The sequence below is a fragment of the Diabrotica undecimpunctata genome, chromosome 2 (genome assembly GCF_040954645.1).
Source record: "Diabrotica undecimpunctata isolate CICGRU chromosome 2, icDiaUnde3, whole genome shotgun sequence".
NCBI lineage: Eukaryota > Metazoa > Arthropoda > Insecta > Coleoptera > Chrysomelidae > Diabrotica > Diabrotica undecimpunctata.
This window is the reverse complement of record NC_092804.1, coordinates 7623837-7642883: the sequence shown is the minus strand read 5'-3', so window position 1 is coordinate 7642883 and position 19047 is coordinate 7623837. Positions and strand designations below refer to the sequence as shown.

The 19047-nt window shown below is 32.6% G+C and overlaps 1 protein-coding gene across 1 annotated transcript in view; it reads left to right on the top strand.

Annotated features, from left to right (window-relative positions):
• Nucleotides 1-11557, top strand: part of LOC140434137 (uncharacterized) — a 248384-nt gene extending 236827 nt beyond the window's left edge. Inside the window, exons 6-7 of the mRNA XM_072522190.1 lie at nt 6571-6863; nt 10953-11557. Coding sequence (XP_072378291.1) covers nt 6571-6863; nt 10953-11210 — 551 coding nt within the window. The 3' untranslated portion in view covers nt 11211-11557. The remainder of the gene's footprint in view (nt 1-6570; nt 6864-10952) is intronic.
• Nucleotides 11558-19047: the final 7490 nt, after the last annotated feature.

Below are 19047 nucleotides of genomic sequence, written 5' to 3'. Positions count from 1 at the left end.
TGGTTTACCTAATAATGCTAAAATATTTTTAAACCAAATAATGATCTATATTTGAATTAGCGGTAGGTAGCGAGTAGGAACTCCTTTGGACGGTCCTACCAGGGAAAGTGAATCAATCCCTGTCCTCCGCAGATTCCAGGAGTTTCCTGTCCCGGGAAACTAGTACCTGCTTAGGGTCCCTTGTCCTGGATGACAGGATCCCGACAGACGGAACTCGTTAGCGGTAGATCCCGCAATCCGTCTAGGAGAGGGGGACTCTGAACCCAAACCCCTGGTCTTCCAGGTTGGGGGTTAAGGCATTGGGCTAACTCCCCAATGCTTGTAATAAAACATAAAAATGTTAAAAAATCCAATCACACGCCTCGGAATAGGACGGCACAACAAAGATGACATAAGCTTCGAAAAACGACACCATTTTTTGGTACATGGAACGTTCAAGGTATATCAAAAAAACTCAATGAAATCTTGCATGAATTAACAGAACTAAAAATAGACATAGCAGTCATTACCGAAACTAAAAAGTAGAGAATCGGCTCTGAAAATCTAGAAAAATATAACCATTTCTATAGTGGAGTACCAAAAGAATGTAGAGCTCAATAGGGAATTTATTTAATGATCCACAGAAGACTAAGAAAGTTCATAACAACCTGGGAAGCCATAAATGAAAGATTAATTAAAGTAAATATGTGTCTTCACGGATATAAACTAACAATTATGGGCGTATGCGCAAAAAATAACGACGCACTAGCCAACGTAAAAGACGCCAATGAACATAATTGACAACAATCTTTGAGATATTTGCAAAGAAACAAAAAATGTAGATTATATATTTTTTAATTGTAGCAAGTATACACACACATCAGTCAAATGTCAGACAAACTTATAAAAGGTCCAAGAAGTTTAAACTTTTACGATCCCTACAATGTTATAAATCTTTTTCCACTAAATAGTGTGACAACTTAAAGATTTGTCAGTACTAATATTAAGGCACTAGAAATCCATAAAATAAAGTTGTTGTCAAGAATCACAACAAACAAAACAGAAATTTTGAAGGAGAAAATACAACAAAATCTGTTTTTATAGTATACATATATCATCATCATCATGCAACTTTTTCTGTCCACTGCTGGACATAGTTCTCTCCCATTTTTCGCCACTCTTCACGGTTTTGTGCTTCTTGTTGCCATTTCGTGGGCTCCAGTCAATTAGTTTTCTGGTCCATCTTGTGTCTTTCAGTCTCGCTATGTGACCTGCCCAATTACATTTCAGCTTGGCTATACGTTCGACGACATCACTGATACCTGTTCTTTTCCTTAAGTCTTGATTCCTTATTTTGTCACGCCGAGAATTGATCTTTCCATGCGCCTTTGTGCCACTCGAATTTTTAGTGCTGTTGTTTTTGTGAGCGTGAGAGTTTCTGCTCTGTATGTCATAATAGGAGGAACGCATTGGTCAAATGTCTTCCGTTTCATAGCTATCGGGATGTTGCTCTTAAATATGAAGACATGAGATGATAAAGGTGCCATGTCCACTTTTTCAGATATTGAGTAATTGAAGGAAACGCGTTTTCACTTATATATTTTTTTTAATAAATTTTATAAAAATTACCAATATCTTATTAGATTATATTCGTTTTGTACTTTTTTATGTAATATTTTTTGTTTTTCTAGAATTTAAACTTTTTTATTAATTTTAATTTTAATGGACATAGCACCTTAATCAACCAACATTTTATGCAGATGTTGGTATAAACTTGAGTAGAGAAAAGTGTTATGTCACCTATGTTGTATTTAAATTTTAAAAAAATAATAAAAAAAAACTATTAAATAATCTGGAAATTAAATTTTATTTGCAGATTAACAAAAGCAAAGTAAGCTACATTAAAAATTTATAAACAAAGACACAGAAACATTTAAATTTAACATGAATTACGTCTTTTCTTAGAGTTTTTCAAACATTCTTCTAAAACAATATCATAATACCATTTATACTCTGCTGGAATAAACGTAAGTTGATCTTGTAGATTTGAAATTTTTTCAGAAGTCAAACCACCGCATTTAGGTAACTTTTGTAAAACAACTTGATTACTTTGTACTATCAGTTCTCTTTTTTTTTGTAAGTCAACTTCCATAAATGGAGTAAACGGATCTAAACTAGTTTTGTAAAAGTATTTTCCGAAACAACTTACTCTTAGCCACTTCACTTTATCTCGAAAATTTATTTTTTGGTCCAGACTATTAGTGAGTCTTTTGTTTAAATGAAGTTTTGCAGGTAGAGTTTCAAAGCAATAAAAAAAAATGTTCCATGTTAAGGCATACACTTTGTTTGGTACTCGCAGATCTAATAATTTCCCGATATTGGTCTGGTATATAAATATTCTGATGTTTTCTAAGAACCTTTTCTATTCTTCCAAAGTCTCTGTCAGAGTCAAGGTAACTGTGACCAACTTCGGGAAATTTATGGTCAATGATCTTAAATATTTTATTTAATATTAGGTATTGAAAAAGGTTAATAATGGAGAAGTTTTTGTTTTGTCCCCCACATTGATCTGACCAAATTAATAAATGATCAATTTGGGGATTTTCTTCTTTAAGAAGCAGACAAAATCGTAGCAAACAACTTGCTATTTCATTACTTCCCCTATTGGCAATATCCTCAGTCCATGTAAAAAAATAGGACTTATGACCAGAACTGGTTAAACAGTGGACTCCAAAGTTGTATAGCCACATTTGTCTTAAGTAAAAAGATTTTGACGTTAATAGCTTTGGCAAAGGCATCGTTTGTTGAAGATCCATTGTTATGTAACATTTTTCTTTGGAAATTTTTACTGCTTCGCGGTCAACTTTCTGCTGCGCAAAAGCAAGTTGAAAATTATTCGAGTGCTCTAAAGAGTTCTCTCCAGCATCGCATAAACTGCAAGTATCACTTTTTGGTACACCAAAAGATAAGTTAAACCTTGTTTCAAATATATGTCTGTAAAAAGAGGCCTTTACGAAATATTTAGTTTCGAGCTTTTTTGTTTGACAATCCTCTATATACAGTTGATGAAGTCGGTTAATATTTAGTAAAGGGGAAAGGTATTTTTTATGTGGGTTTTTAGTCCTAGAATAATGTGATTCTTCTGAAGGAAACTGCTTGATATGATTTTCAATGCAGTTTATTACTTCATCGGATATTTTTTTTGGATTTTTGTGACGCCCTTGCTTATGTGGTGAGGGCATTACCTGGCCAGATTTTAAGTCATTTTGAGCTTTAAAGACTTTTTTTCGTCCAATTCGGTATAAAGAGCAGAAAGCATCTTTACACACTAGTGTATTTTCTTTATCACACGTAATCAAATATTTAAAGCTGTAAGCTTTCGTTTTTATATTTTTACGAGGGCGGTGACGATTAACTTCCTGCATCTTAATACTTTTAAAAATTAAAATATTTTTGGAATTTGTATCTAGCTTATAAAATTTTCTTAGAATTTCTTCTCTGCTTGCAATACTAAACTTCCCAGTACAGTTTAGTCTACATTTTTCTTTACACAGTAAATCTCTTTTAATTGTTTTTTCTTCCATCACTTTACCAGTCTTTTGAAAAATATATTCTTTACCTTGTTGTCTTAACCTTGCAGCTTTATTTCGTTTCCAATTATCAGGTTTCCGGACTCTTTTTTTAGTTATTTTTAAAACTGGTTTAACAATTTCTCTTCTACTTATTTCATCGGCAGTAACATGGAATTGCTGGTTATGGTCTTCTATACGTATTTCCCGAGGTATTTCCTCCTGCACTTCGTCAATCCTATCCGCGGTTTCCCTGCTGTTTGTCGGAACCTTAAAAATATCTTAGTTATTTATTAAATTTATACTTATTTCTAATTTCTATTTTTATTTCTCAATCTTAACTTTTTTTAGCTTTACCTTTTTAATTTCTTGGTTATCAGAAAACATTTTACGTTTGACTCTATCAACATCCGGATATTTGTTTATGAGACTCGTCGAATAAGAAATATTTGACTTATCAGAATCCTCTTCTGAATCTTCTTTACTGGAAGGGGAATATTCGCTGCCTGATGTAACACTTTCATCAGTACAATTATCCATATAGTCTAAAAATTTAATTTATGTACATAGGTAGGTATGTATGTATGTAATAATAACTCAAGTAATGTATATTATATCTATATTTTTTTAAATAAAAAATTGAATTGCAGAGGTGGTAAATTGTTATTAAAAAGAGATGATTAATTAATAAAGGTAGTAAAAAATTTTTTAATATGCTTACCTGCTTTAGAGTTGACCTTCTTTTGAAGTCCACTAGTGCTTGGCTGCTCCAAAATCACCGCATTGGTATTGACCTCTAGAGAAGTACAAAATACAGTTTCTATCTACAAAAAAATTCTCTATTCGGACTTACCTTTATTTGAAACACATATTTTCTTGTTTTTTACTAATTCTAACATTCTTTTACTTCTCGAACCCATGTTGAAAGATGTGATAAACAACATAACCTTAAAATGTCACATGGCACCTACCATGTAAATAAAACTTTCCCACTATCTAGTGGATAAAGGTGCCATGTCCTTAAATATGGACATAGCGCCTTTATCTAATAAAAAGGGTACCTAGTCATAGGACATAGTACCTTTATCAATTAAAATAATCCTTATTATTAACAATTTAAGAATCTTGAGTTATTCAGGGGTTGTATTACGACTTTAGGTAACCAAATATACAAATAAGTCATTTTTTGAAAAAATGGACATAGCACCTTTATCAACTCATGTCTTCATGTCTCTTAGTGAACCATACGCCGCCCAAGCAAGTGTTATTCGTCGTTGAAATTCGCAGGTCTGCTTGTCCTTGCCTATTCTGATTTCATGACCAAGATATATGTACTTTTCTGTCAATTCTACCACTTGATTTTGGATGATTAGGTGTTCGCTGGGAATTAAATTTGTCATAAATTTGGTCTTACTGATGTTCATTTTTAGACCTATTGTTGAAGATACATTTTCTAGTTCTTGTGCCATTTGTTGTGCTTCACCCAGATCTTCGGTAATAAGTACTATGTCGTCGGAAAAACGCAGATGATTGAGCATTTCTCCATCTATTTTTAGTCCTCTATTTTCCCACTTCAGCATTTTAAAGGCGTATTCGAGGACCGTTATAATTAATTTAGGTGAGAGAGTGTCGCCCTCTATATATGCATAAATATACAATGATTATTATTCCCTTTGACTTTATCTCTACGCGGGAATTCAGGTTCAATAATTACATTTCTCGATAATTTGCTATCTTGGGTCATACCAATATCAATCCTCTTTGCTGACATGTTCTTCCTAAGCATCTCCCCCTATATTTTCTTTGATCTTTCTCTCTTACTCCTTTCAACAACTACCAGGTCAGCGATTTTTCGTATTAAGTGCTTAGCATCTCGACGTTGACCATGCACAAACCATCTAAATTCATTCCTCCTCATTTCTCATTGCCATGATAAGCAATCCGCTATTTACTGGCCAACGTTTTCGGACGGATGAGCTGGTTGGCATACTCTGTTGTCCTGAGATTGAGAAGTTGGTCTCGAAGATGGAAAAACCAGAAAAACATTCAACGTCATCAGAAGGCAGGAGGCACCGAGAAATCACTGCCTTAAAGGTCCCTAATCACATATCTAGTGAAGCTAATAAGACAAATACAATTAAAGTCAAAACAGTTGCTAATAATGAAATACAGAAGCCAAGATACAATAGTGGAGGTGATCTTTAGACCGCATTGCCTTCCAGATCGTAACACAGCGAATGCCCTATAACAGAACTGGTAAAGTGTCTCTAAGAATTTTAAAGTTGATTATTAAAATATATACCTGAAATGTGGTACAAATGTGGTGCTGAAATAAAATAAATAAAGAAATCGTTTCCAAGGCAAAGAACTCCATGGTTTTGTACAGAAGTAGAAGTAAATAAAAGAAAAAAGCTTACCTGAAATACATGTCAACCAAAACACAAGAGGCATACCATATTTACAAGACAAATAGAAACGAAACACGTGCACTTGGTATAGGAAACATGCAGTAACATGGAACCCACATATAAAGCAGAAGAATCACTCCAGAATATTTGTAAAACCTTTAGCAAGATGAAAGAAGAACACCTATTAAAAAAGAAAGAGAAGAGGAAAAGTTGATGAATGACAATATACTGCAACTTATAGAAGATAGAAGAAAACAAAAATATTTAGATAAATAGACAATAGACAATATTTAGAGACAAATAAGAATCGAAATAAGACATTTAAAAAAAAATTGGGTAAAATCACACTGTGAAGAAAAATAGTTGTTGAAACAACAACAAGATACGTTTAATATGCATAAAAAAGTTGGATCCTTATCTGACTTTTAGCATGGTTAGGGACTGGATGTAGTTAAATGTCAACCAATTAAATATCTGCGCGTAAATATATGCTAGACGATGCAACATGTTGATTGATCTTTGAGAAAAACCTTATCTTAAATTTATTTCTCTATTAGTAAAAGTAAATATTTTTTTTTAAATTGTTTTTTTGAACGGAGTATTTTCTCTTTCAGGTTCCATAATTCCCATTTTAAACAAGGAACGACGTCCTTCCCTCATAACCATCGACCGCCCATACTACACCCGTCACCATCGTCCCTCTATCACAGTCGAACGTCCCTATATCCACCAGCCGCGTTCCCGACGTGTCTCCTGCTTCGCCGAGCGTCCTCAGGTCCGCCACAGGAACTTCATCAGCTTCGAGCACAGCTTCGACAGAAAACCACTGGAAAAACCGTCGTGTAGTTATCATCCGGCGATTAGTTTCGAAACCCCGATGGAGTCTATGGAACTTCCCACATTACCGGTGAGTAAGAAATTAAATGAAGTTTGTTTAGTGTAAATATATGGTAAAAGAAAAATAAATTATTTATTAATAAATATTAAGTAATTGACTAAAACAAATGATCAAATGTTTAAATAATTTGACTATATTCTTGTTTCATTCTCTTCCTCTTCTTTCTTTTCGTGCTCATCTTCGCATATATTATGGGAGAGAATATCAAGGAGGTTTCAGTTTAGACAGTTTAATAATTAACGGTAAATTGGCTTTATTCCAAGTTCTAGAAAAATTGTAAGAGTTTATTATTTATTTAAGATACCTGTTTGCCGATTTTAAAGCGACGGCTATTTAAATATGACAGCAACATAAGACCAAATGCCATGAATAAGGCAGAAATAAAACAATATATGCTTAATAAAAAAAATACGTGTATTTCGAATTTAAAATGACAAAGCAATTTTTTTTTAAAAACAAAGGGAAATAAAATATATCAATAAATTGGTATAATAACTCCTCAACGTGGCCTTTTAAGGGTCATTAAAGACACTAATTTTGACAAAACAGGAATTATATCATACATATCAGTCCAGACCTTGCCATATGTTGACGAGTTATAGATTATAATAAGAAAAAAGGCAGAAAATCACTAAATACAAAGAGACCTAAGAATAACAGGACAAAGAAAGGAATAAAACCTAAATGTGCTTGATATATAACAGCAACAAGGTATGGTGTATTGTACTTTAGTAACATAATGATAGCACTATCACCATAAGGAGCCATAAAAGTGTTGATGATGCCGGAGCTGCTTCCATCACTACTGGATGGAACGACTCTCTTCGTTGACTGAGCAGCCTCCAGCCCTACCAGATGGAGCGACTATATGTTAATGACGGGTGGAGCAGCTTCCACACCTCAATAAAACACGACTGGCTTGTTTGGTGAATGGTTACTAACTGAAAAACTGCGGTTAGTTCAAGAGTTGTTTTTTCCAAGTTGACACTACGTGTGGACGAAAAATACCAAAGCGATCAGCAATTTTTGACAAAAGCCACTATTTTTTTATTGCTCTTCACTGACACACAATGTATGAATCAACAGCTAATTCACTGCAACATTGTATATCAACCGTTTACCAACTGTTTATCTTACTCTGTTTCCATCGTAAATTGTATATTTGGATGTAGTTTTTTTATATAAAACAAGAAATCTTATTTTCCTAATCCGTGGCCCCAAATCACAAAAGTGTCATCGACGTATCTAAACCATACCCTTGGCTTGTATGATGACTCCATTACCCTCTTCTCTAGATGCTCCATGAAAAGGTTGGCTACGACCGGGCTTAGTGGACTTCCTATTGCTACTCCATCCACTTGTTCATAAATCTGGTCTTCCCATGAAAATTAGATGGTAGTGAGGCAAATACGGGATAATTCTAGGGAAACTCTTATAAATAGGAAAACAACATCAAAGCTAACAAGAATGTCAGGTTCCTGTAAAGTTATTCCTTTGATCTTCTCGATGAAATGGGCGAAGTCTTTTACAAAGGCATTGTTTTTCCCTATGTTTGGTTGTAAAATATTGGCCAGATATTTAGCAAGGCTCTAAGATGGAGACCCTATGGAGCTCACAATAGGGCGTAGAGGTACATCGTCTTTGTGTATTTTCGGTAAGCCATACAAGTGTGGTGGGACTGCTTCGCTGTTGCATATTCTTGGCTTTGTATTCTCTGGTATGGACGAAGATTTCATAAGTCTATTGATTTTTCGTAGGATAACTGCTGTGGGATCTTTTTTAAGTCTTTATACTCGTATATCGCAGGATCTAGAAGATGTTGTATTTTCGTTTTGTAGTCGGTTGTCTTCATTACGACGGTGGCGTTTCCTGGTTGTCTGCTGTTAAAATTATAACACCTTTGTCTGAATCATCTCGATAAAATGATATCTAGACAATGATATCTAGATAAAATAATATCAGTATTTTATGCGTAAAAATGCTGTGACAGAAAATTGTATGTGGATATAGAGACCTATAATTTAGACCTAATATAGATACTTAGATTATAGATACGGTACGCCGACGATACTGTGATTCTAGCTGAAAACATCGACGATCTGCAGGAGCTAATCAATAGAGTTGACATGGAATGCACAAATTGGGGACTGTCGATAAATATCGATAAAACTAAATACATGGTGACCAGTAAAGTGGATATCGGCGCAACCCAACTGATATTAAACCAACAACCGCTGCAGAGAGTTCAGAGATTCAAATACCTTGGATGTTGGATTACCCAAAATCTAGATCCATCCTTCGAAATTCGATGTAGAATTGAACAGGCAAGAAACTCATTTCAAAAATTCAAGCCTCTATTATCCAATAACTCATTAAATTTGGAAATCCGTGAAAAGTTTACAAGATGTTACGTGTGGTCTTGTGTGGTATGTAAGGAAGTTCTTCGAAGAATGGGACCTCAACGAACTCTATTAAATATTATTAAGAGGCGTAAACTAGAATATCTTGGACATATAATCAGAGGACCAAGATATGAGTTCCTTCGGCTAATTCTCAACGGTAAAATCGAAGGAAAGAAATGGATAGGACGGAAGAAACTCTCTTGGTTGAGGAATTTGCGGCAGTGGACAGGTTTGACAGCGGACCAATTGCTACACGTAGCGCAAGACCGAGATCAGTATAATAATATTATAAGCATGGTAGTCGCCGACGTTCCGTAGGGATATGGCACTCTAAGAAGAAGAAGATAGATACTTGAGGCACAAAAGTATTAAGATCTCTCTTTTAAACCAATATATTTTAAAATAAAGAATAAAAAATTTTGGTCAATTGTATCAAAAACTTTTATGTAGTCTAGAAAAATTAGAATTTATATTTGATTTTCACAAAGACAATAAAAATAACATCTTTTATATTTAATAAACCAGAAAGACAGCTATGTCTGCACCTAACAGTGAACTGCATTGTAGGAATTATGTTTTTATTGTGTAAATGCGTTTGTAAGTGAATATGGAATAATTTTTTTCAAAATTTTAGATAATACGGAATAACCTGTGCCTGTTTCCATTTATTCGGAAAAATAGAATTTGTTAAGCAAAAGTTATTAATAGATATGTTCCTCTACCAACTGAGTATGTATGTCTATCAACTGAGCAGAACTTGCTCAATATTTGTATTTTTTTAAATAGGCTAAGGTCAAATCATGCTCTAACACCTTCAAGAATGTACAAAATGAATCTAGCAGACACTCCAAACTGTACTTGTGGTAAATATGGAGATTTAACACATATCCTATTAGAATGTGTAAACCAACAAGGAAATATTACATGTTTTTATGAAAACTTACGAAAACTAAATGTCTGTTTCCCATTTCACATAAATGAATTAATTTTCTTTGGAAACGTAGAAATCTTTAATTGTATTTATCAGTTAATAAAAAATTGTAAATATAAACTTTAAAAAATATAATGTACCAACCATAGAATGAAGATTAAACTTGTAAGCAATTTGCGAACACGCCAATCATATAATAAACCTTTTAATAAAAAAAAATATGTAAAACAAAATTATTATAAAAGATGACCAAAACAAAATAAAAAATATATATACATATTACATACAATATAAAAAAGTAATATAAGGATAAGCAATATAAAATAAAAATAAAAATAAAAAAAAGACAAACAAACAACAAAAAAAGAACAGTCAAAACAAGTCAATTCTTTAATTTACTTTTAACTTACATTTAGTACTAACTCGAACTCTGATTGTTGTTCTGTGAATACAAATTACAAAATAGTCTGGTCAATTGGCTATGCCAAAGCCATTAAAACAAAAAAAATAAATAAAATATTAAATTCAGTCAATAAAATTACGTCCTCATTTTCCAATTAAATTTGGGTGTTAAAATTAATAGTACATACCTTCATTCGATGTACCATTCCGAATAACTTGCAAATCGGTAGAGTATATTAAAAAGATTTATTTTTTTTTTCAAAAATGTTTAATTCTTCATATATCTTAGACTAAATTTCATTTTTATTAAAAACTTTTCCTTGAAAAAATTCTAATAAACACATTTATTAAATTAATTTGCAGATCGAACCACCGTCATTACCCCTCTTCTCCAACACTGGGGCGATCCCGAAAACATCACGCAGCTTCGAGCAGCCGAGCGTCAGCCGAGACAAACCGAAGTCAGACCGAAGCTCGCATAGCTTAGACGTAAGCTCGATCAGCTTCGACAGACGATGCTCCATTCCCGAAGAAGACCGGGGTTCGCCGGTCTACATACACTTGGACGAGACTAGAATAACCGCGCCTCTGCTAGAGGGGCTAAAAAGTTCGGACGTTTGATAGTTTGTGATAACGGTTTGTTTGTTAGCAGTCTATTTTTGTACATTTCAGGAGAAAAACGGCTACTTCTTGGTGCTTCACATTACGGACTCTGAATATTTTTTGTAGCCCTTGAATAATAATTTTTAATAACAACAATTACTTTTGCAAATAAAATTGTTAAATTCAAACATGTCAATATGTAACAGTCCGTGAAACTGGCTTTTTACTGTAATTTTTTTTCTTATCTCAAGCTTTTTAAAGCTCTGAAAATGTCTTCTTTCATGGAAATATTTGATTAAGGTCTGTTAGGTAACAGATCTTAATTATATTGTTAATTATGGCATTTTTCAATAATCGTGTAGTTAAGCACTTATAAAAATGTATATAGATATATCAACTTGCATAACTCAAAGAAAATGAAAGTTGTACTAAAGTATATAAAAAAAATATAAAAATGATAGAATACTGATATGTAAAATTTTACGAAGAAGCCGAAAGACGAAATATCACGCAAAATCACGATTTGTAAGAGATAAACTAATCAATTCTGATTTATGCAGTAGTAGAAATATTATTAACAAAGTAAAAAAAGATAAACTAGGATTAATAAAACAGAAGATCATCTCAAAAAACTTTCGGAGTAAAAAATAGCTGTCGGTCTGACAGCTCAATAGGCTGATAGCCATTCGATGCCTATTGTGTGTGGTGTAGTGGTAGTTGAAGTAATTAAAAATGATAAATATTTGCATGTATATTTGAAAAAAGTTTAATACTCTTCGTACAAAGACCATTCAGTAAGCGGTAGATAAAATAAACTACCGCAACAACAGTTGACGGCGAATATTAAGCAATTAAAAAAGAGTGTCAAAGAAAATAATTAAAAAATTGTTATTAAAATAACTGTAACACGTTCTTGAGTAAAATTTAAATTAGGAGCTTTGAGTTAAAATTCGATATTTGATCTTATTGCTCAATGGTGCCAAAAGATTGTTATTACTCATCAAATCTAGGAACAACTTTCGAATCTAACAATTGCCACGCCCACTTCAGGTCACAGACTTTTCTTGAAAAACACAGCGGCAGTTCGTGGCCTAAAAAAGTGGTGAAGATGAGGAAAGCTTGCCGGAGCCAAAAGGAGTTTTGGTACCTACTTCGCGCCCAAATCTCATTACAAATTCGTTAAAAAAATGTATAGAGTTTAGGGCCCTAATAACTTGAAAACAGTTTTTTAGGGTACTTATACTAGATACGATTTGTTCTGCTTGCCTGGGGTATTTTAGTTCTGAACCTTGACATTTCTTTGAGGGTTTTTTGGCGACTAAAATACCACGCCTGCTAAAACGGGTTGGTGAGTTTCCATTCAGCCGCCCACTCTGAGTCAGATGCTGATTGCAGCCGACCACTCTGAATCAGACAATACTGGTTGGTCGACCATGTAAAAGAACATTCCTTTTATCTTCATTTTTCCAATGCTTAAACGGAGTCTCTAATATATTACACACCAAGACTGCAGGTCATCATGCAGGGTAGAGTCGATGGCAAAAAGGGAATAGGTAGAAAGTGGAAATCATGGCTGAGAAATATTCGAGACTGGACAAACATGACTGTAGACGAACTATTCCACGTTGCAAAAGACAGAGAAACTTTTAGAAATATGGTCGCTAACCTCCGTTAATGGAGACGGCATAGAAAGAAGAAAATGAAATCCACGAGAACACTTTATATCCGAAATCCGAAACAAACCACAGAGAAATGTATTAATAAAGTGCACTAAACAAATAAAATTAATACTGTGACTAAACTAAACTAATAAATACTATACTATACACTATACTATATAAAAAATATCTATATAATAGACTAAATTTCATAATATTGTCGCTGAGAGAAATAGGAATACCAAATACACATCCAACAGTGGGTGAAGAAGGATAACATATTTTTAGACGGAACTGCACTCACCAGTTTTCTCAGCTATCACTAAGGATAGGCTGACGTCACGTTGCCATGGTAACCGTGAACGCTTATGCAGATGGATTTCGCATTTCAAATATGATATTCACTCATCTATTCCTGAATCCTACACGGCTAGTGACACAGATCAGGACTTGACCGTCAAGTACGTACCGCTTATAAAGCTAGTTGTCTTTTTTAATTTTTAGATTAATTAAAAGAGAATAAATAATTGATTTCAGAATTTAGATATAATAATGTTGCTTTCATTTTTTATTTATTTGTCTCAATTTAATTATATTTTTTTGGTGAACCTCACCTTCACCTACAGTGATCGTGACGTGAAATGTTATTTAACTTAAAATAAAATCTTTGTCCAAGCAAAGCGGAGAAATTATAGCGAATATTCTGCTTTTTATGCAACAAGAAGCAAGGGATAACGTACCTCTACTAACATACTTAAAACAAGTGCAGAAACGTGTTGCCACAGCACCAGGTGTACGTTTAACTACCATAAAACCAGTTTCGAGTTAAATGAAGTTCATTGAGTAAGGTCATCATTACTTAGTACCCCACATAATAGAAACAGATAGGTCAGCTTAAAAATATAAGTGGGAGGAGTGCAAGAAAGGGGTGTTTAGAAAATTTATAATAAATTTTTGTACTATTAAAAAAAAAGGTTCCAACTCTACGACAAATACACAGAAAATTTCTAACTGAATATGTATCACATGAATCTTTGATAAAAGTCATTAGGAATATAGAGGTTCGTTAGAGAAAAACAAAAAATAATATAAAACTTTTAATAAGAAAACCAGAAATCCGACAATTGAAAACAAATTTTCTTCGATATATTAAAAAATATAGAGAAGAGAACCCACGTATAATTTAAAATCTAAAATGGAAATTCCCAGTGGTTGACTGTATCTCTCTTTCTTGTCGTTTGCCCATTATTAAGGATTTTTAGTTCTTTCAATATTCCTAATTCATCGTTTGTTCCATATCTAGTTTTATGTTTTTTCTGCGGTGAATCACAGTCCATGTATTATCAAATATCCACGGCTTACTGCCCGTGGAAACCGCTAGATGACCATGTAAACTGTTGATTTTTTATTTTTGTGCAGCTGTTGTTGGAGCATAATATATTTGGACAAGGTGTAGGGTATTGGTGGTATATATAGACCAAATTTTTTTAAGTTTGTATTTGAAAATTTATTAAGTTGATGACCTTTTTAATAATATTGAATGATTTTTATAATAAATTCAGACAAATTAAATTTTCGAGAAAGATTGTACCGTTAACACAAAGTCGAGAATCTGTGTGTTCTAACTCTATCTGCTCTTTGCGTTGACGTCCAAGATTTTGAAAGTCGTTCATAGATTTGATACCTAAAAAGAGACTTCTATTAAATTACTCGATAAGTGAAAAATTCGAAGAAATGGAAGTACTAGATGAGAGCTAATAAACAAAGGATCAAAAATGGGGAAAAAAAATCGGTTGCCTGTAAAGTCGGTTTTACGGGCGAAGATTTTACGTGACAACGTCTTTTTCTCGGTAGAATATTTATTGATATGAATATTATTAAATTCCACAATAGGAACAAGGAATTGAATGAAAATAAGAATTGCACAAATTTTAACTATAGAAATATATTTTGTTTACTAAAACATTGTACATGTAAACTCAGTTTCTCAACTTTTGTGTCAATCTAACAATTAATCAATCAATCATAGTTTACGATAATGAAATATTAGTGTACAATTATTTACCTTTATTGTTGTAGTTGTTGTAAATGAGGAATCTAAGCACTCCACATTTTCACTACAGACACAGCTGACGATACTTTAACCACACGTGTGAACTTGTATTATGACGCTTTCTCGGTTTTCCAACGCCAAGAACGCTCGAGAAAGACAGAGACACAAGCACGCACCGATTCAACGCGCCTAATTCTCTAGTGCTGCGCGCGCAGCGGACCGAACATGTTTGAGTGGGAGAGAGACGCAAGGCATTCGCCGGTCCGGCGGGCCTCTCTCTCGTTCGGTGACTCATCGTAACAGACGTGAGCGGGCGTTACACTTTTTCATGAGTGACTCCGAGCCACAACCTAATTTAAGACGTTGTCACGTCAAAACAAACGTCTATGGCTTTTACTGTATAAGCCCAAATTTCAGCCAAAAAAATATTGAATGGAACTCACACAATGCATATATTATAATTTATAATGTACAGGTATAAAAATACAAGAGGGTAAGTCAATTAAAAATTGAGCAATTATTTACTCAGTAAATTTAAGAAGCACTAATATATTTCTTTTCTTATTCCAGGGCTAGCTAAAAATATTCATAATGTTTTTATGTACATTACAAATACTAGATAATTAATAATAAAGAAATAATTAAAATTAACAGAAAAAACATTTATGTCCTTTTAATTAATTAGTTAATAAGTGATCAATCTACGAATAACCCAGAAAAGCTACCAATTTTATTTGTTAATAGTGAATATGTTATATCTCGAATTACTATGACACAAACAAAGCTTTATTGAACAGGTTCATTTATATAAACTAAATTATTAAGCTAAAAAACTACAATATTACTATATTAAATTTTTATAGCTTATTAATATTATCGGAGATAGGTGATTAAAATTTTCCCTTAGCAGAAGAGTATAAGTATCTAGGCATGATCCTAGATAAAATCCTCTTGTGGTCCAGCCATAAAAAGTATGTAAAACAAAAGTGCGAGCGTAGTTTAACATATCCCTTAAATGTTTTATAGATCCTAGATACGATCCGTTCTGGATTATGGTTGTATTCTTTACGATTCAACATTCAAAGCAAATCTAATAACACTTGACAGAATACAATTAAAATCAATAAAAATTTGTCTAGAAGCTATGATGTCTTCACCAAACCAAGCAGTTCTAACAGAAGCCCAAGAACCACCTTTACACATACGGAGGCAAATGTTAGCCAACATACATCTAATAACATACAGATCGTTTAATATAACTATGGTTCACAAAAATAAGTTTACTTTTGATAGAAACCTTAACAAATTCTTACTGGAGAATAAAAAATTCTCCTCCTCTTGAAGAATTTCAACCTTATACAATGATGAGTGTCTTACCACCCGGCAAAATAGCGGAAAGGATAGAAGACCGATTAAGTTGTGAGATAGTACGAGATAAAGCTAATTTTTAGACGTGGCTATTTTACTTCAGTCATAATTATACGGATGACCTCGAAAATATTTTATTTTAATAATTTTTGATGTTAGAATAAATGATTAAATAAATTAAGATATATTATAGTAAAAAACATTAATTAGTAGCGATTTTAAATTATAAATCTTTAAGTTTATTTAATAATAAAAATAACTCAACTGAAATATTTGACTAAACTAAAGGTAAGTATGTACCGTCAGAAAACAATTATTGTATGTAGAATTGGTGTAATAGTAAGAGACGTGGTCTATTGACAAGAAGATTGGGGTTCAATTCACATCAAGGATAAAATTTTTGTTTTACTCAATCAAAAAATAATAGAAAATATGATACATATTAGGTAAAAAGTTTTCGAAAAACTCATTATTTACAATTTATTCTTATTCCAATGTTATAAAATAGAAATACAAAATAATTCAAATTCAATTCCAGTTTTACAGTCTTCAGTTGTGAATGCAAAATAATCCGGTGAATCTCAGTGTTAATATCAATTCCTCTGTACAGGTAGATTTACAGTTCTCTGTCCTCTGTACAGTTTATTTTTGTAGAATTTTTACTTATTTAAACATTCTTTAAACGTTCTTTTAATTTTAAATAATTTGTACTTTATTTTCAAAGTACAACGATACTGTTTTTTCAAGATATTTATGTTTAACTTTAAACACTTCTAATACTAGTAACGAGTGACATAAATGTTTAGTGATTCAAAGCAAAACGATCTCTGCATAATTTCAAATTATTAAAAAAAAAAACCACAATGTGGGTTTTGAACACTAATCGTCTGTGTCGCAGTGACGAATTCTTACCACGAAGCCACGAAGGATTAATAATTATTCTGTGACAAGAGTGTATAAAACTCCTCAAATCATAGTAGAAATTATTCTTGGTTAATAATTTAAAGCTTTAGATTAAATAATTACTATTAATTAAATTATTTTATTCACATTTTTGCTTTATTGTGGTCAATCAGTTTTTACTTTATGCCAAATTAAAAATGGAAATACGTTACACATAATAATTATGACCGAGGTGATTTAGCTCGAAGCTAACGTCTAAAGGTGTGAGACTATCGATGGTGGTAATGTATATATATACAAGGATTTCCACAGTTTTCACTGTATTCCTTCACTCAACCGTTTTCTCCAATTTTTCCTGTTTAGCCAGTCCCCTTACTGTAGGTTTCTTCTACTCATTGCTTCGTCCACCTCATCTCTGAAAGATCTTCGGGGTCTGCCTCTCTTTCTTCTTCCTATCGGGCTCCACTCTGTTATTCTCTCTGGTGTTAATGTAATGTAATGTAAATTATAGGTTTCTACCGATTATTTCCCACCTTTACGAGTTTTATCTCTTTTTATTTCACAAGGTAACTTAGTTTTCTATCTCTTACGTTAAAAAGCCGGGTGGTATGACACTCATCACTGTATATTACAGCTACCAAAATTTCCTTTTTACGAACAAGACCTTGAAGTTCTAATAGACAAACCAAATTTGACAATTAAATTAAATTAAAGCAAATTAAAGAGCTACTTGCTAGAAGGGGATAAGCTACTAGATTCTTCGGCCCAAAGCTAGTTTTGGAAGTGCCAAAAAACACTACGACCAAGAAAAAGGTCAGAAAATGAAAGATATTTATCTGAACTTAATCACAAACTAAAAAATACAGCTAGAAAAAGTAAAAAAAAAATCCAAACAGCCTTATTCCAAATACTCCTGAAATTATAAATAATATGATTAGTATTTATGACAATGGTTAAATCTGTTTATTTTGTTCGAGAAAGCTTTATAAATCCAAACAATTACCGTCTTTATATCCGAACTGTCACGACATTGTGCACTATTATAAAACTACATTAAATAATTTAGTTTGTATAAATCGACGTTTTTTGTAAATTGCTATTTGCCTGAATATTAAATTTTAATGTCCGTATAAAAAGTGCATATGAATATAATACAGTGCGTACCCAAAAACGAATTATTAATTTTCAAAAGTATATCTGACGGAATCGACGTTTGATTTTTGTTTTATATTCTTATTTTTTTTAATAAATCTTTTTTTTACACTGTGTAATCACCCTTTAGGTATATCTTAACTAAAACCTGAAAATAAATACGCTCCTGGCTGTCACTCCTGCTTTAAATAAATCGAGTTACCATTTTTATTTTAAACATATTTGCCAGTTGTTTTGATTGACATATTTTTTAGTTTATGTACTTATTTAGGTTATGTACAATCCATTTCATTATTTTATCAGTTTATTTTGTGATAATATATATACAATTTTTCTAAAACACGTTTAATATTAATTTTTTATTAATACAGTAGACTCCCGTAAATTCGACCACCTCTGGACTGGACCCTCGTCCGAACTTAAAAGTGCCCACACCAACCGATACATCTTTAAAAAATGCCTATTTATTGTTTGTCAGGATCTATCAAAAACAAAACACTTGCACATTAGGTAGAATCCAACACAGAGGAATACTCTGACATGTATTTAACACATATGAAAAGACAAAACGTTACAAAAATACTACAAAACAATACTTACAGAACTCTAGGCCTAATAAACTTTTAAAATATTACTGTATATTGGTGGTTTGGCTTCTTAAACATTTAAAAAAAAAATCAATTCTTTTTTTCTGAATTTTCATTTCTAATGATTTGTATGT